General features: G+C 44.7%; 1 protein-coding gene across 2 annotated transcripts in view; it reads left to right on the forward strand.

Moving 5' to 3' along the window:
- The window catches only part of HERC2 (HECT and RLD domain containing E3 ubiquitin protein ligase 2), a 176,555-nt gene extending 157,874 nt beyond the window's left edge, over window positions 1-18,681 (forward strand). For both annotated transcript variants that reach the window (XM_084771347.1, XM_084771348.1), the window contains 11 exons: window positions 40-179; window positions 6,303-6,490; window positions 7,032-7,229; window positions 9,464-9,547; window positions 13,318-13,459; window positions 13,627-13,821; window positions 14,617-14,729; window positions 15,264-15,454; window positions 16,125-16,230; window positions 16,527-16,739; window positions 17,704-18,681. In XM_084771347.1, the coding sequence (XP_084627473.1) occupies window positions 40-179; window positions 6,303-6,490; window positions 7,032-7,229; window positions 9,464-9,547; window positions 13,318-13,459; window positions 13,627-13,821; window positions 14,617-14,729; window positions 15,264-15,454; window positions 16,125-16,230; window positions 16,527-16,739; window positions 17,704-17,976 (1,843 nt within the window). In that variant the 3' untranslated portion in view covers window positions 17,977-18,681. The remainder of the gene's footprint in view (window positions 1-39; window positions 180-6,302; window positions 6,491-7,031; window positions 7,230-9,463; window positions 9,548-13,317; window positions 13,460-13,626; window positions 13,822-14,616; window positions 14,730-15,263; window positions 15,455-16,124; window positions 16,231-16,526; window positions 16,740-17,703) is intronic.
- The last annotated feature ends 388 nt before the right edge of the window (window positions 18,682-19,069 follow it).

The raw sequence follows: 19,069 nt of genomic DNA on the forward strand, positions 1-19,069 counted from the left end.
ACCATAGCCCAGTAAGGCGCATTCTTTTCTTTTATGCAGGGGCAAAGGTGATTATCACCGGCTGGGCCATGGATCCGATGACCATGTCCGGAGACCTCGACAGGTCCAAGGGCTGCAGGGGAAGAAAGTCATTGCCATCGCCACTGGCTCTCTGCACTGTGTGTGCTGCACAGAGGATGGTATGTTCAAGCCTGACATTACAGAACTAAGGCCTGTAACTACTCTAAGATTGCCTAACGTAATTTGTGCTATCCTTCTAGAGACTAAGGGCAGGGTTTGACCCCATCATCCTCAGTCTCTGGTGTTATACTCATGAATATGTTGTACTGTGTGGCTATGCAGAAAGGCCTGAGACACTGTCCTCAGACAGGCATGCTGTGGGTTAGCCATTGGCATCTGGGAACTCTGTCCTGATTGGATTCCCTCCTTCCTATACTATTTGCATAATGTAGTCTGTTCTGGCGCCTGCTTTCCTCTGGGGTCTGGAGCTTAGGTTGTGCCAGGTGACCATCGTCTATCCCAGTAAAAATTCTGACTATGTCTGTAGCCATCATGCTTGGAAAACTGTATTTTACAGTAGTCATCACACTGCAGTAGTGGGACAGTAGTGTACTGTGCACAGTCACTTGGACAGCACTGTAGAAGCTGGCTTCTTCTGCCTTTGTCCCAGGGATCCCCTTGCCTAGTTTTGCCCTAAGGCTTTCCATATAGCAAATCATAGCCGTGAGTGTTGAGTGTTTATGTTGAGGTGTATGAGTAAGTGCTAGACGTGGGTCCTAGGAAGTTTTGAGGACTTTGACACAATAGTCAGAGACAATCCAGATGGAATCAGGGTTGTTGAACAGCATACTTTGCAGTTTGGAAATTCTTGTTGGTTAGTGGGAAGTCTCAGCATGGTCACTAGGTCTTTCAGATCAGAAAAGGAGACAGCAAGTCAGAGAGGTGCCTAGAAAGGCACAGAGAGATCTACAAAGTGAGGTACTCTGGGCCTACTCTTGCTGGCTTTCAAGTTGGAGATAAGAGTTGGCAAATGTGGGTTCAGAGGCTGGGACCAGCAGCCAGCTGATAGCCAGCAAGGAAACAGAATTTCCATCCTACAAACAGCTGAATTATTCCAACAGTTTGAGCAAGAAAATACTCCCTTAAGGCCCTGTAGGACTACTAAGTGCACTTTTCAGCCAGGAAAACCATGAGGGTTTGCTGTGGCACTGCAGAGCTAGCCCCCAGCTTCCACTTAAACAGCCTTTCCAAGGAGTGCACCTTTTGAAGCCGTTCATAAGTTGTATAAACATGTAGCTTTTAATCAGTCATTGATGGGAGGATTTCATACATGAATAAGCAAGTTATATGGCCTGTGACAAAATGACATTGTAGTTCTTGATGAGTAGCTTAGGATATACTTTTGAAAAAGTCTAGTTCTCTACTTTGTAGCCACCTTTATCTCAGTCATCCCACATCAGAATGCAGTACACAGAAAGCTAAGAAAGCCAAGAAAGGGCGAGGAATAATCAGAGTCTTACTGGCTAGGCCACACTGAGGGCAGCTTTTATGTGATTGGCTCTGAAACAAATGACCGCGGAACTCAGGAGAACATGGCAGAGAACATGTGGAGGCCCAGAGCGAGGCCCTGAGACAGGGTGCTGGCCGGCACACTCACTTGCTCCCGTTCCTCCTGACACTCACGTCCATCCACATGTACCGTCATGGAGTTCTGCTCTGTGGTGCTTCCTTCCTCTTCCTGGAGTTAGACTTTTCTTGTGTTTCCTTTGAAGATTCACTTGTATGGTTGTTTGTTTGTTTAAGATGAGGTTTCATTTTGTCCTGTTGGCATCTAATTTGTTATGTAGCTGAGGATGACATTGACTGAATCTCCTGTCTTCACCTCCTAGTGATAGATTATAGGTATGAACCACCACTCTCTATTCCAACTTGTACTTCTTCTTCTTCTTCTTCTTCTTCTTCTTCTTTTTTTTTTCAGTGATGGTTTCATTGTTAAAAAAGAAAGTCCTCTGAAGTGAAAGTATTTATCCTTGGTTTTAGCCCAGGAGTCAGGTGAATGTTTATTACCATGGAGTGGACTGCTGAGACAGCGCGCGCGCACACACACACACACACACACACACACACACACACACACACACACACACACACACACACACACCAGTGCTGTGGCCATTAAGATAACATTTCATCACCACACTTTGGCTTTCACAGATAGAGAACTCTGCATGGTGCTTCATGCCCTGAGATGGGTAGGCTGGGTGGCTGTGGATATTGGGAAATGTTATCTTTTTTAGTTGAGTGGGAGATGGGAACTGAGGCTGGGGGAGATTTGTGGAGACATTCATATATAAGCACGTATACCTCAACAGTGAAGCTTCTAATATCCTGTCCAGAAAACAGGCAAGGACCCCTGGCTCCCTGGAGTGTGTAAGTACCCTACCCCTGGAGCCCATGCTGGCCCATTTTTCCAGCCCTCCTGACTTTCACTTCTAGTGTGACACTAGCAGGGTATGGAAGGTTCCTTTTGATATTCATATGACAGATTCCTTCTCCCATGTGTTAACATCCCTGATAAGTTTCACAGTACTGTTTGAAGAGAGGGCTCCCCTCTGTGGGTAGGTGTAGTAGATTCAGAGATGCCTCATCCTTACTTGGATCCCCGCAGGTTCTGGCTCTGTAACTATGTATGAGCCACGTAACTTTGAAACAGTTCTGCTCCAAAAACATCACATCACGTCACCTTCCACATTGAGGATGGTGCAGGACCCGACTGCTAGCCACTCGTGGCCCAGATCAAGGAGATATCCTAGACAGGGAGGCTGACTGCCTCCTAGATGATGGCAAGTGTGGAAATGCCCCCTTCAGGATGCCTGCAGGGACACTATAGCCTTGACCAGGATGGTGATGATCTTAAGAAAGTCTAGGGATGCTCCATAGAGCTATATCTAGAGCTGCCTCCATCCCATACCTGTTGGTTTGGGATGGAGCCGATGGGCAGGATGAAGCAGCTTGTGTGTTTGGCCGTACCACTTTCCACAGATTTCATCATCAGGGGCAGTTACAGAGCTGTGGGCAGGCTTATCACGAGGCCTCACAGGAATCTATAGGGGTTTTTGGTGCTAAAGATGAAGTAGACGAGGGTATAATCAGGAACCTCTGGATGGTGTGGCCTAGCAGGCAGTTTAGAATGTATTTGCCAAGGCTCATGAAGAGTTGGCAAATATATTTCATCTCCTCAGTCTTAGTGGCCACAGGAACAAAATGTCCATGGGAACTACCATATAACCCAAGAGACCAGAACCATGGTGGCATCACTGAAGAAAGGAATGAACAGTTTGCCATCAGGCCCCAGCTTCCTCAAGGCCACACAAAAGATGATGGCAAACACTACCAGGCCCAGGATGTTCATGCCCTTTACCACACATCCCAGCTGGACCCAGCTGCCTTGGTCTCTCTTACTGTACAGGTGGCAGCTTGCTGTACTTTATACATGTTGGACACATGCAAGGTAGCTTAAGAGTATAATGCAGCAGACACCAGCTTGGAGGAAAAAATATTCCTCACACAATTAGGAAGGAATACAACACCTCTTCATATCTCTAACCAAGTGTTTGACGGTGGTAGAGGAGGCCTCCAGTAGCAGTGCCAAAGGCAAGCCCACTCTGAGTACATTCAGAAAAAGAACAGTACCCATGCACGCAAAGGCTCTCTGGTCCAGGCTGGTGGCACCTCCCATCAGACCACATACCAGGGCGGTCAGCAGGCACAGCAGCAGCTCTCTGGGAAAGGTGGGGGAAGGGGAAGGCGGTCAAGCGAGTGCACACTGGGGGTAAGGAGGTCATTGTCCTCAGCACTTAAGCACTCCTGCCACCAAGACCTCCTACATAGCACCATGCCAGCCACCATCATGAGTAGCACCAGCAGGTGGGCACAAAGGCAGTGTGCACCTGGTCATAGGAACTGCTGCAACCACCTATTGCTCTGTGGTTCTGTCTTGAGCCCAGCCTGGGGCAGCTGTTTGCAGTAGGACCCACACCTACCACCTCCTTGGTGTCAGCACTTAAACTGAGCTGCAGCACGGAATTTCCTTGAGAGCCTAGAGGTTCTGAGGATAGAATTGAGGCTGAAACTTTTGAGGATGCCTTGGATTTAGGTGTCCACAGGCTCTTGGAGGTTGGTGTGTTGCCTGTGCGACTAAGCCCCTTAATATTTTCCCATGGTGATAGATCCCAAAAAGATTAGAGTTGAGAGCCGTGGGTTAGATTTTGGTGTCAGGGGAGGCTGGACATTGTGGATCCAGGAGTTCTTCAGGGCTGGAGATAGATGTCTTTGGCTCTGGGAAGGCTTGAGGGTGCCTAGGTGGCTAATGTCTGCAGGAAGCTCAACTCAGGTGCTGTAGATCCAAGATGCCTGGCTCCTGGATGCTGGGATCCCAGGTCCTGAGATACTAGGGCAGGTTGCTTGGATCTTGGGCACTGGATACCAGAGCCCAGAGTGGAATGGACTGGAGAGAAAATTCAGATTCCTACCTACAAAAAGACGGGGCCTGGGAATGTAGGCAGTGGGTCTTTGCTTTTGGTCTTAAGTCGTCCTTTTAAGTGACTTACAGTTTTGTTTGTTTGTTTTGTTTCATCACTCACGTTAACACCAACCACTTGCTCAAGTTATGTCTGCCACTGTTTTCCTATGTGGAAATGGTTTGTAATTACTAAGTATTTGTAAGAAAAATAAAAAATCTACTTGAATGTCCCTTTTCTCATCCAGTATTTTCCTAGATTATTCATTTGTTATCATTTTTACTGGCCGATCCTGAAAGTTGGATCATTTAGTTGTTTGTGTCTCTGTGGGACCCATGACTTTCTGATATTGTTTGGAACCAGAGTTTATTCTGGCCTTCTCTTTGTCTACATTTATAACTCCTTTCTCTTCTAGTGATAAACCTGGAGTCCATTACATGCTGTTACTTATATTAGTGTTCAAATTATGTCCTGTTTGGCTGATTTTATCTCCTTATGTGCCTCATTAATACTAATATATGCTTCTTGGGACAGAAGATGGTCCCACTTCATCTTTCACATTTCAGTGCCCCATACCTGCTGTTTTCTTAAGGAACTCTTATTCATTTAGAGACTGGTATGTAAAAGATAGGTCCAGGTAATGAATATGATCATTGAAATAGGGATCAATGCTTTCCAGATCACCTTATCGTTGGAGCCAGGAAACATATATGTTAAAAGCACACATACTTGCACTTTGTGTCTGTGGTTGAAGAGTGCATTCACACACGCACCCCTACTTCTTTCAGCCCCACAGGACTCATTCTGGCCTGTTTGCTTTCCACATGTATAACTCATTTCTCTTTTGGAGTTAAACCTTGATTTTTGTGTCTCTCATATAATGGTTTAGTCAGTCTTCACTATGTGACCAGTATCCTACAGTTCTTTTTGTCCTCCCCTCTGTGGGCTTGTGCTTTGTCATAGGCTGCCACACAGCCACACAGATCGATGCACTGGAAGCTTCCTTTTCTCAAATCCTCCCTTACCAGTGTGTGCTTTGCGGAGACATCTTCTGAGGATTCATGCTTAGACACTAACCCTATGACATTAAAAGTGAATTCATGGAGAGCAGGAAGGGGCAGGACATAGGCCTATTGCTCTTTATCACACAGTCATGCTATTTGAGAAAGTGATGCTTAATGGCTGCATGATCCACCCTGAGGAGAGAGCCTCATATCTGGTCTACTTAACACATGACCTTAGACTGTTTTTGTGATAGTACTTCACAAAAGTATGGATCCAGCATGGATCCCGGAAATATGATGAATATTGTGAATAATGAAGCCTATGCCTAGGTTATGAGTAACTAGGGAAGGGTACATATCTCTGGAACATGGATTTTGTTCATCTTAAAATGACTTTTCTTCCTCTATTTAGCATTTATTCATCTTAAAAATTGACTTTTCTTCCTCTATTTAGCATTCAGGAGCCGTTTAGGTTGTTGGGAATATTTCCCTAACTTTCATATTACTTGCTCTGATGGAGAAATACTGCTATTACGTACCTGGTTCAGTGAACTAATGAAGCTGACCAGGCTAGAGAAGGAATGTTGACCAGCAGGGGTTATAGTGTCCTGGGAGCAGATACTTTGATATGTGATCAGTATGTGCTGACAGGTAGAAGCTGATGCTTACAGATGTGACAGGACAGAAGGGGTGTAAGTATTGCCATTGTCATGGGAAGACTTGGAACTGTGCGTTCACTGCTCCTCTTACCTAAGTTCTTTACGTTTACTTCATTTAGGTGAAGTTTACACATGGGGCGACAATGATGAAGGGCAGCTAGGAGATGGAACAACAAATGCTATTCAGAGACCTCGATTGGTAGCTGCCCTTCAGGGTAAGAAGGTCAACCGTGTAGCCTGTGGTTCTGCACACACCCTCGCCTGGTCAACCAGCAAGCCAGCCAGTGCCGGCAAGCTTCCTGCTCAGGTCAGTGTTACCTCGGTAGGCGTGCCAGAATTGGGGCACATTGTGACAGTTAACCATCATGCAGGTAGAGCCACACATGGCTCATTCTTTCATTATGTATTTATAGAGGTGTTTCTTTGATAACAGTTTGCTTCATAATGCCATGAAAAGTGCTATTAAGAACTGTAATATTGGGCTGGGAGCTTAACTCAGTGAGAGTGCTCACTTGCTTGGCATGCATGATGCCCTGGGTTCAATCCCCAGCACATCAAAAAGGATAGAAAAAACGAGCCTCAGTACTCATACCAAACAACATCATCTGTCCAACAGTGGTTACTTTCTGCTCTGCATGTTGTCAACTATATAAAATCATTGATAGTATGTGCAGCCTACGTGTTTCTTGGTAAATATAGTTCTGTAAACTAACATTATTTATCTCAATCAGGTTAGCTTGAAAGAGCATAATGAGTTTGACGGACTAATCTCTGTATTAATAAGGCTGTCTTCTTGGCTTGCTGTGCTTTTGCCACTTAGTGGACTCAGTGAAACTTTAATGTTTCAGGTACCCATGGAGTACAACCATTTACAGGAGATCCCCATCATTGCCCTAAGGAACCGACTGCTGCTGCTACATCACATCTCAGAGCTCTTTTGTCCCTGCATCCCCATGTTTGACTTAGAGGGCTCTCTTGATGAAACTGGACTCGGGCCTTCTGTTGGGTTTGACACACTCCGAGGGATCTTAATATCTCAGGGAAAGGTACTTTGTAGCAGTCTGTGGAACAGGAGCACTGTGACCTTCAGTGGTCTTTTACTCAACAAAAACTCCTTATTTTGGGACTATAGATACAGACTTTATTTCATTCAGCAAGTGGTTTTTGAGTGTCTGCTACATGCTAGCCAGTTCTAAGTCCTTAGACCATGTTCATAAGAAAACAGCCATGAAGCCAAGCCTCATGCCTGTGGTTTTCTTTGCCTCCCTGACCTTGAGGGTTTGTGCTCAGTTCCACTGACACAGGAGGGGAAAGTCCATAGGTAATTTCTTCTCCCACATGTCCAGCAGAGGGTTGGGGATGTAGAGAGAAGCTCTGTGTCAGGTTGTGTGAGTGGAGATTCCTTGCCAAGTAGTGATTTAACAGGGACAGGAAGTGGACAAAATCAGGAATGCTGGCATCTAGAAGTCATGGGATGGGTTTTGACCCAGTGACTTTATATTAATCAGAACCTCTCTGGCTGAGAAGTAAAAGGTTAAGCTGCTGATTTCAGGCAGGCAGTTTAATGTGATCGTAGAGGGGCTCAGCACAGCAGGTGTGGGAGCACAGAAGTGTGTTGAAGAGCCTCTGTACCCTGATTCTTTGATATATGTTGTTATCAAGGGGTCTAGTTTGTTCTTACTGATAAAATAAAGTTTAGACATTTTAGAGTGATGTCCAAACAGTTACTCTCTAATAGGATGGGCTTTGCTATACTGAACAGGGGGGCTGTGTCCAATTTATGTCCATTGTGCCTGAGGGTGCTGAGCAATAAAGATGGTATCTACGGGAAGATGCTCTCTCTGCTGATAGGTGTAAGAAAAAAACTAATTTCAACTGTTTTTCCAATAGTTAAAAAATAGCAAGGTTGATTCTGTCATCTTTACTTTGTTTTATCCTTCAAAGAAGAGAGGACAGTAGGCAGCAAAGGGGAAGAAAGTCTTTTCTTGTAGAGAGGGAAGAACATTAAGAGGCAGGATGCAGCCTGCAGGCAGTACAGGCTGCAAGAACCTCTGGGACGGGCTCTCACTAAGTTGAACATGGGACCACGTGGACCATGTGTTGGGGTTCCTACACTGAGGCAGTAACAGTAGAAGGCAGCATACAGTGTGTGTCTGAAGGGCCCCAAGCAGCTGCGCAGCCTCTGCTGGACAGGCTCTGGATAGGTGTTATAGGTGGCATTGCAAAGGTATGAAGTCTTATTGCTTCTGATTCAGAGTACCAGTGAGGAGTTGGGTGTGGACATGGGAGATGGAGGCAGGAGAATTGTGGGTTTGAGACCGTCCTAGGTTACTGAATGAAATCAGAGCTAGTGTTGGCTGCACAGCAGGAATTGCAAGACCTTTTCTTAAAAAAACAAAACGGGACTAAAGGAGAGCTGGGCAACCAGGGATTCAGAGCAGGAAAGTGCTCTCTTGGGGGAGAAACTTAGCCACAGGTGTGAGTAGGCATGCAGGAAGGCAGGTGGAGGTGAGGTACATGGAGCATGGTGGTAGATGTTTTCTACCATTAAAACCAAATCTCCTCTAACCTTTAGTGCTTGCTGGGGTTGCCTAATGTCTCACTTCTGCTGTCTGGGGTTGGACTTCCTTAGAGTCTGCTCTGAGAGAGGGGCTTAGGGTCTACAGGAGGTCCTTGTGCTTCTGCAGGTCTCCCCCTCCCCAGCTCTGAAGGAGGGCACTGTTCCTACCTTAGCAAAGAGGCTCAAGAGCCACCAGAGGCTGTTTCCTTTGAATGCCCCTGAAGTGTTCCTTCCTGGATGATGCCCAAATCCTCACTGGCTTCTTCCCTTAGATACCATTTTACTTGCTATCTTCATCCTGGTTTCTTTCAGTGTGTGCTTAGAGTATGTTCCCCACCCCAAGTCTGGCTGCATCCGTGAGTTCCTTGACTCAGCTGCTCTGTGATGCAGTAAAGAGGTTCAACATCAGTCCTTGCTGTTCTTGCATTTGTAGTTTGGCAGGGAATCCTCACTCTGTTTGCCAGGCCTCAGCCCTCTGGTCTGTTCTTCCTGAGGGACTTGCTTCTTTGCTAAACTGTCAATCATGCTTGCCAGCTCTCCAGTTCTCTACACAGCTTGCTAGGCTACTTGCCTCTGTCACACCACCTGAAAAGAAGCCGTTTTCTGTTCTCATGGAAGTCTGACTTTTAGAAATAGAGTATATAAAACAGTAACATGGTTTCTTTAGGCACGATGATTTCTATTTTAGACTCTAAACTCTGTCTATTTTTCATATTTTAGGAAGCAGCTTTCCGAAAGGTAGTGCAAGCAACTATGGTGCGAGATCGTCAGCACGGGCCTGTGGTGGAGCTGAACCGCATCCAGGTAACTCCCTCCCTCTGTCTGACAGTTGTAGAGATAGATGATGCTTGCATGGTGCAAGAGGCATCCCTGCAGTCTTTTGTTTGTTTGGTTGGTTTTTTGGCTTTTTGAGACAAGGTTTCTCTGTGTAGTTGTAGCTGTCCTGGAGCTCACTCTGTAGACCAGGCTGGCTTTGAACTCACTGAGATCCATTTACAGTCTTGAAGCATGACAGCATTTGTAGGTTTATGAAGTAGGCTTTCTGTATGTAGTGTTCTGTGATGCAGATTTGGGGGCCTGGGGGATATTTTTGTTTATATGAAAATAAGAAATATTTACTTAGCATAACCCAAAAGCACAGCCAAAGAGAAATTTTAAAAGGTAAAGTGGGAAGCAGACATATTTTCCCCACAAGGTGATAATGGCCACTCTTGTATGTAGCCTTTGTATGTTTATTATCCACAAAGCTAAGTCACTCTTGTAAATTGCTGGGTTTTTTTTTTTTAACATGTAACAGTTCACATACCTGTAAGCCTTGTAACCTCATGACTCTGAGAGTTTTCCAGTTTATAAGCCAGTATTGCAAACATGTCTCATGAAAAAGAAGTAGAAAGCAGGCCATTTCTGAATTAACACTGCTTCTGAGTATACATACACTCATACTTTGAAAGTTTTCATTAAAAACACAGAGGAATCCCAGTCAGTGATTAGGATAGTGCATGGCACTTGACCTTTAATACGCAAATGAAATTAGCCTCGCCTCTTAGATCAGAAACAGCAAGCCATGAAGAACAAAGTCTTTGTTACTGAACCTTTGTATTAACACATGATTTTTATACTGATGTTGATTACATGACAAGAATTTTTTTTCTGAATTGTACTTGGGGGCATTTTGGATTAAGAGATCAAACTCTTGTCCTTTGTTGGACAGCACATGTGACCACATTGGTGGAACTGGTGTCTCTAGTGATGAACGTCACAGTATCTAGTGTTAGCTGTAATCTGGTCATCTAGTTCCACAAATAAATGAACTGTTTAATTAGGCCCATAAAAAAGCTTTTATTTCCCCACCTTGGATGACGTGCATTCTGAAGTTTGCAAGACAAGGAAAACTGTACATTCCTAGGTCAGGTTCCTGTCTTAGGCCTACAGGCTCCCTGGAGCCAAGAGTCTCACTGGAGTGTCAATGTCTGGAAGGATCAGTGAGGCCCTGACTTGACTGCCTGGAGCTTAGAGTCCTGCAGTGGGCATGCTGCTGCTTGCTGCTTTGTTGTTGTTGTTTTGTTTTATTTTTTTCCTGGCAAATTTTCAGTAATACTTATTTCTTACTGGTCTTTGTATCCCTAATTTTCTATTAAAAGATATTGATATATTGAAAAAATAAAAAAGCACAGAGACATGCTCAGAGCAGTGTGCAGTATAGACTGATATAGGACTCTTACACCATCTGTAGTCCTTGGGCGCCAGAGCCCTCTCCTGAGGGCACAAAGTTCTGCACAAATGTTGGAATAGAATTGTTTTCCACCAAATCAGAGTAAAGATTTAGTTAAGTCTAAATTCAGCATACCAGTACTGGGTCAGACTGGCCGTATGGTACCTCTGCTCTGATGTTGGCATCCATGGAGATGCTGCCTAGCACCAGCTTCATGAGACTCAGGAGGGATTAACACTACCTACTGAAGGGACTCAAGAGATGCATAGCCACCACCCACCATTACCGTCTTTCATCCCCTCCAAACCTGCTTCTTTCCTACAAGTGCCCTCCACTTTCCTGTCTGTGGCATTTGTGTGACCTACTGAATTTAATTAGGGTTGTTTGCATGAGCATGGGTGGGGCTTCTTTTCTGGATCCTGGGGAAACTTAGTAGTTACCAGCGGCTCTCCTATTAAAGAGTGTGACACCCTTTGCTCCTAGTAACCATTAACTATATGTAGACTGTCAGGGAGCTTGGGACATTGAGCCTCCTGGTGAGTTTCTTACTATAATGAAAATGCTGCTGCTGCTTGATACCAGGAAATTCTGAAAACTTGGTTTCCATAAAAAACATTTAACATGATTTTTTGGGTTGAGGAGGTCAGGGTTAGTTTTGTTGTTGTTGGTTTAATGGGGAGGATTGTTGAGATAGGGTCTTGCTGTATAGCCCATACTGGCCTCAGACTCCTGCCTTATCCTCCCAAGTGCTGGGTTTATAGTGTCATTACTCCTGGTTTAAACTCACTACATGCTCATTTTGCAAAGTTAGGAAAATTCAGATTAATGGTAGCTAAAGTCACCTGTGCTTCTGTTGACCAGAGAACGTACCACCTGTATGTAAGTTTATCTACTGTCAATGTTGTAAACATGTCCATATGGTGTTTTTTTTTGTTGTTTTTTTTTTTTTTTTAAGAAAACACAGGCAGATGGGCTCCAGTAGTTAGTTTTTTCTGTGGTTGTTCTGTGGAGCTAGGATGCTGCGGACGTATGCCTCTGCGTTTCTGAAGCTAGTCTCTGGGGATTACAAACCCCTTTAAAGGTTACTGTGCAGTTTAAAGGAAGTAGCCTTTGGAGGCATGTAGCTGAGTGTGTAATACAGAGAGAACGTCATTCTGTAGGAAATTACTGTTTTTATTGTCATTTGTCTTAGATTTCTACTCTTAATTGTGGTTCTTTGTGCTGTTGAAGAAAGATAGTGGCTTAAACTTGACCTAGAATTCACTGAAAGTTGGCTATAGATGGTGAATTTTGCTGGAGGATTCATAATAAAATATGTTCACATAGTCAATTTTTCTTAAACTTTTCAAGTTGTCATCATCTCAAACCAAGCAGTTGAGGCTAGAAACTAGGAGGAGCCAAGTCCATACCAACTTCAGTTTCTGGTCTAATCTTCCCATGTTAGTTTAAGATAAGAGACATGGCATGGAAGGTGAGTGTGCGGTGGGGACAAGGACACTGACCTAGAGTTGCATGGAGGTCAGCACACTGACGAATGGGGAGAAAGTTATCCATGGCTGAGGTGGTGTATCTGGCTTGGCCTATAGAGTACTTTGGCATAAATGTAGGTTCTGAGTATCTGTCTCAATCCACGAGAAGGACTGTGTAGTGAAGTGGTGGCAGTTGCCATTGTAGTTATTTGATGGTGCCAAGTAGGGAAGTCTCCACAAAGGCAGTGTTGCTGAGCCAGTTATTAACACCACCTTGCCTCCAGCCCTGTGTGAATAGTGATGATGATGTATGTCACTGCTTGAACATGTGTTGGTTCAGATGTCGCAGTTAGGCTGCTGTGGTGTCACTAATGATCTGATGACTACGGTGGCCTCAGATGTTCAGAAAGGAGTTGCCTAGACAGATTTGTTTTGTGTAGTTCCTGCAGCAGAGACCTGTGTGCCTCAGCTCCTAGCGCATTAGTGCTGTGGCAAGGAAGCTGCAGAGTTTGCTACTGATTCAGAACTGGAGCTGTAGGGAAACCCAGGAGTGAGGTGCAGGGTTCATTAGTCAAAGCCATATAGTTAATGGTTACTGGTGGGGTGCAGGGTTCATTAGTCAAAGATTTGCTTTTGTTTGCTGGAGTAGTAAGGGATCTGCCCTTTCTTATGGGACCTGCTTATGGCAGAAGTCATCCAGGTGTTACATAGAAGGAGCCAGGGCATGTGAGAGGTGCTAGGGCAAGCCAGTCACCAGGTACCGATGGTCTCAGAGTATGAAGTGAAGGGGAGGAGTTTTGAGGATCTTAAAGGTGGGCCTCTCTACAGCTGCTTCCAGGCTATGTGTTTTCTGCTGCCCCAGTGTCTTACGAGTTTGATCTTTTTCTCCCTAGGTCAAGCGCTCCAGAAGTAAAGGTGGGTTAGCTGGTCCAGATGGCACCAAGTCTGTCTTTGGGCAGATGTGTGCTAAGATGAGCTCCTTCAGTCCTGACAGCCTTCTCCTTCCTCACCGAGTCTGGAAAGTCAAGTTTGTTGGTAAGATTTGGCTCTGCGTGCTTGGGAACTTCTGTGCTTGGGACAGGGAGGCTGGGGATGGCAAGCTGATGGTGCATGAGCATCAGGTGTGGAGGACCTGTTTCTGCATGTGCATGGAAACAGGAGTGTTGGTGGCCTGTGTGTTGCTCATTGTCCTTTCCTTCCAGGTGAATCTGTGGATGACTGTGGGGGTGGCTACAGCGAGTCTATAGCGGAGATTTGTGAAGAGCTACAAAATGGACTCACTCCCCTTCTGATTGTGACTCCCAATGGCAGGGATGAGTCTGGTGCCAACAGAGACTGTTACCTGTTAAACCCTGCCACCCGGGCACCCGTGCACTGCACCATGTTCCGCTTCCTAGGTGGGCCTCTCAGTTGTGTGTCATACTGCTGCGGAGGGCCTGTGCCACCCTTAAGTTAATGTAGCATCTCTTGTCTGTCTCAAAGCAACAGTGCATGTTATAAATACCCATGTTTAGCTTTTGAGACGTTAGCAATGAAATTTATGCGCAATGATTTTTGTGCATTTTACCAACGTTATGGAGGAGAAGAGATATCGCCATTCATTGTGCACCTAGTGTTAAGGACTTGATGGTGGTGAGCCGTCAGAAGCTGTGGCCATCTTTGTACAGCTATAAGACTTAAAGTTAGGCCATGTGTGGCTATGTGCTCAGTGCTAGATGCTCTCTTTGGCATACAGAGGACCTGAAATACTCTTAGGGTTCTAAACATATCTGAAACTCAGGGGTGCATGGAAAGATAGGGCCTTGGCAGTAGGTCTGCCCCTCCTTGTCTGGGTCTGTGCAGAGTGGTCCCAGAATGCTCCTTGTCCTACCACTACCCCTGAACAAAACATTCACCTTCTTGGAGGAATCCATCTCTTTCCTTTGCCATCAAAGAGACAAGAATTAGCTTTCTGTGGTCTAATCCTATGTATGCGAAAAGTTAGAAACTTGTGTTATAGGAAGAAAAGGAAGTAAGTTATGAGTAGGACCTGGTGTTTCAAGGTGGGCTTGGCTCTCAGTTTGTGTGGTACTGGTTTAGAATGCTTCATGGTTCCCAGTGCAGAGCTGATATGCCAAGGCATGTTTGAGTAAGCAAAAAGAAACTTCTCATCCGTCCCAAGGATATTCTGATCTTCTGTTTTGGTTGACCAGGGGTGTTATTGGGCATTGCCATCCGGACTGGGAGTCCTCTGAGTTTGAATCTCGCCGAGCCTGTATGGAAGCAGCTGGCTGGGATGAGCCTCACTATTGCAGACCTCAGCGAGGTGAATCATCTGGGATGTGGGTCTGGTTAAGGGTCTTGGGCTTTTCTGGGTATCTGACCTAACACTCATGGGTATACAACTTCCTAGTGCAGATAAAAGTGTGGATGTGAGAGAGTTGCTTTGTTGTGTGCGCTTTCTGGTGCTCAGCAACTGATAAGGCCTGATAGACAAGATCACTCTTGTGTGCAGAGCTGGGCCATACCTCAGGCTCCTAGCACTCACAGCCTGGTGTCCCTTAGCTAACTTGGTCTTTGTGCCCTTTAGAGTTTAGGGGAGTGTCTGTTACCCACCACCTAGTTATTTTCTCAGCAGTTAATTTAAGAACTCTGGATCTTTTTTTTTGGTCCTTGGATAAAGTACTTCCTAATAGAAGTATTTTCTTTTCTTTTCTTTTTTTGGACACCTGCCATGCTCTTGTACAGGCACATTTACAAGCAGACTAAGCCAGATATGGCTAGGTGTGCTTGGGGTAGACCTGGCTCTGTGATAGGGGAACAACCTAGGTTTAACATGTATTGTATTTCTCTTTGACAGGTTGATAAAGATTTTATTCCTGGGCTCATGTATATTCGTGACAATGAAGCCACATCAGAGGAGTTTGAGGCCATGAGCCTGCCCTTCACAGTGCCAAGTGCTAGTGGCCAGGACATCCAGCTAAGCTCCAAGCACACACACATCACCCTGGACAACCGTGCAGAGTATGTCCGGCTGGCAATAAACTACAGGTCTGTGATTATCTGTGCTCCAATTGGCAAAAGTAGCAGATTATAGTTACTTGGGTATTATGTTCTTCCAGATGTATCACATAGAAAAGTATGCTTTTTTTTTTTCAACTATTGCTGATCTTGGCTATGAATTTCATTTGGTGACTAGTGTTCAGGGTACTTATTATTTCCACTTCAAGTTTCTAGGTTTCAGTAAAATAGTGAAGTAAATAATACAATGTGCTCATTTAGTGGAAAGTCCCCAGAGATATCGGGCCTCTTTGTGCCGTCTATACTTTTCTTTGTCAGCTCTGTCAGAGACAGAGACATAGATGGGGCCATGCCTACACAAAGCATCCTCCACCAGACCCAAGCATGCCTGTGCCCTGGCATTATGGCTCCTGTGAGGTGTGGCACTGTCACTATGCAGCACTGCCATCTGACAGTGCTTCGAGTGTGTGTGGCTGTAGTTAGTCATTACAGTTGAGTCCTGTGCACCAGTCTAGGTGAACTCAGTAGTGTCTTGTATGAAGAGCGTCACCCAGAGCCCTCCTCTCAGTTCTCCCCTGTGGTATGTGTGGCTGCATAACTCTATAAAGTTTGTATAACCTTGGTACCAGCACAACAAGGTGCCCAGTAAATGCAGGTACAAGTGTAAGCAAGATTTGTTTTTTGTTTTTGTTTTGTTAAGACTCCATGAATTTGATGAGCAAGTGGCTGCTGTCCGGGAAGGAATGGCCCGAGTCGTGCCTGTGCCCCTTCTCTCTCTCTTCACAGGATATGAGCTGGAGACAATGGTATGTGGCTGCTTTGTGTGGCCTAAACCACCGTGGCACGTTAGCCCACGCATTATTTCATCTTTTACTTAAAACCTTCCACTTGGAAATCTACAGCTTGACTGTTGATCGTGAATGAAATGACAACACAGAGTGTACCCTCTTTCTCACTGCCTGCCTACTAGATGTTGAGGTTCAGGTGGTGTTCATCTGGGACTATAGGAACCTTGTTAGAGGGTGGAAAAAGAGGATTAGATTCATATTGAAATGAAAAAGGATAGACGTGTGAGCCTGCTCTAATAGAATGTCTTTCCTAGGTATGTGGGAGCCCAGACATCCCATTGCATCTTTTAAAGTCGGTGGCAACATATAAAGGGATTGAGCCTTCCGCATCCTTGGTCCAGTGGTTCTGGGAGGTGATGGAATCTTTCTCTAACACAGAACGCTCCCTCTTTCTTCGTTTTGTGTGGGGCCGGACAAGGCTGCCCAGGACCATTGCTGACTTCCGGGGCAGAGACTTTGTTATCCAGGTAGGCTCACCGAGCACGGTACTGATATCAGTGGAAGTGACTTGCATCTGTTCTGCTGTAGAGCAGTTGAGAAAACAGATTCTATAAAATGGAGACACCTAACTTCTGTAATTTGAAGACTTAGAACTTCACAATTACTGATCTTAGATACCATCATCTGTTTTTGCAAAGTGTAGTTAAGCTGTAACAGTACATTTTAGTGTTATACCAGCACATATAGGCTTTGAGTATACATATTTCATAAAGCAATTGTTTGGTTTTTTAGTTGTATCAGGTTGATCACTAAATATTAAGCTGAGAAAAATTGAGATTGCTCATACATTTGAGAGTAAGTTTGCTTTGTCTTAGAATTCAGTGGTCTGATGACTTAAACAAGCTTAATTTACCTTTTAAGGTCACTGAAATGGGAAAACCAGACCCAAACTGCTCTTTGTACTGAGACCGTGGTAGCAAGACAAGTCTGTAGCCAGGGTTATCAGAATGCCCAACTTTCAGGAGCATCTTTGATAGCAAACATAGTCTTTCTCCTAAAATAACAATAAAGAGTTTGTTTTGCTGCTTCCTAATAACTTGATCTATAGTTGCCAAAAGAGGGTTAGTGCTCTTAGAATGTCCTCAGGTGCTCACGTGCTGGGCCCCAGTCTCATGCCCCATTCACAGACTGCTGTCAGCTAAGTGACGCCAGTAGGATAGGAGATGATGGGGCAGGCTGCTCATTCGCCACCTTCATGAGACTGCTGGTGATGATCAGGAGTCACAGGAAAATTGGTTTGCTTCTTACATTGCAGGCCCTAAGGATGAGTTACCTGTTTTTATATGTAAAATTGGTTAGATTCTACATTGTCTTATATGTTTTTATTTCTAGCCCAACATAGTTTCTGTTAGAATGAAGTGAACACAGTAAGATAAATTGAGAGATTTAGTTATCCTTACCATCGTCCCTTACAATATTCTCCACCCACAGGTCCTGGATAAATACAACCCTCCTGACCACTTCCTTCCTGAGTCCTACACATGCTTCTTCCTGCTGAAGCTGCCCAGGTACTCCTGCAAGCAGGTGCTGGAGGAGAAGCTGAAGTATGCCATCCACTTCTGCAAGTCCATAGACACAGATGATTATGCTCGCATAGCTCTCACGGGCGAGCCAGCTGCTGACGACAGCAGTGAGGACTCAGACAATGAGGACGCAGACTCTTTTGCCTCAGACTCTACACAAGATTACCTGACAGGACACTAAGATGGAAGTGCCGTCAGGAAGAAACGTGACTGAGCAAGCAGGAAGAGTCTTGCTGTGTAAATTGTAAATGTCGAGTGCATTTGATGAGAGAGAGAGAGAGAGAGAGAGAGGGAGAGGGAGAGAGGGAGAGGGAGAGAGACTGAGACTCTGAGACTGACTGAGTGCTGTGTGGTAGGACAATGGGAAGAGAAGCCTGTGCATGAGGAACACTATGGGGCACTTCTTCTCCATAATGCTGCATTACCTATAGGACCCAGTGTTTACTACTACAATATAAATGTTTATATGGACACAGTATAGCATCACAAAAATAAAGCCTTTCTACTTGTGGGTGCAATAGATTCCTCCCTTTTTCCTTTGCAGTGTCATCTTGATTGTATATTGAAAATACTGTGTAATGATGAAATCTTATTATAAATATTTCAACTAATTTTACTCCGAATTTGTTTATTAAAAGCTTTTTAAACATTAAATTATTTCTTGAATGCATTTAGAAGTTACTTTAATCAGAACAGAAAACAAAAATGCCATTCAGTCCTCCCCTTTCCCTGAATACTGTTTTAGCATATGCATTATGTGATTGGAATTGAGGCATTTTGGTGGACAGTATCATAATTTCAATCATGGAAAGTGTACTATATTTAATGTTTGTGTCATGTATATGCCAAAATTTAATCCCCTATAAATAAAACATGTGTCACAAAATTGTAGGCTGAACTTTTTTAACCAATTAGACTAGCACATGTGGATCTGTTACAACCAAACCATACTGAATGACTGAGCACTGAAACATTTAGATAGAGCAGCTGCTCTCGGGCCAGAGGGGCCCAGGGACCTTCAGAGCACCTTCCTCTAACTCGCTATAAATGTGACCTCATGCCCAGTCCTCATACCAGTTCCCATTGGCCTAGGTCAGGCGCATTCTTGGTCTTATTGGCCATTGGGTGGGATTTTCTGCATGTGGTAATCTATCTGCAAATGGAAGAACAGAGTAGAAGACCTAGTTGATAGGCCTAGTATACTCGATCTTGAGATCCCAGTAGCTGATTGAGGCAAAAATTTGTAGTTCATGTTGGAAGGCAAGTTTTGCAAA

The sequence above is a fragment of the Acomys minous genome, assembly GCF_964271855.1.
Source record: "Acomys minous genome assembly, chromosome: 2".
NCBI lineage: Eukaryota > Metazoa > Chordata > Mammalia > Rodentia > Muridae > Acomys > Acomys minous.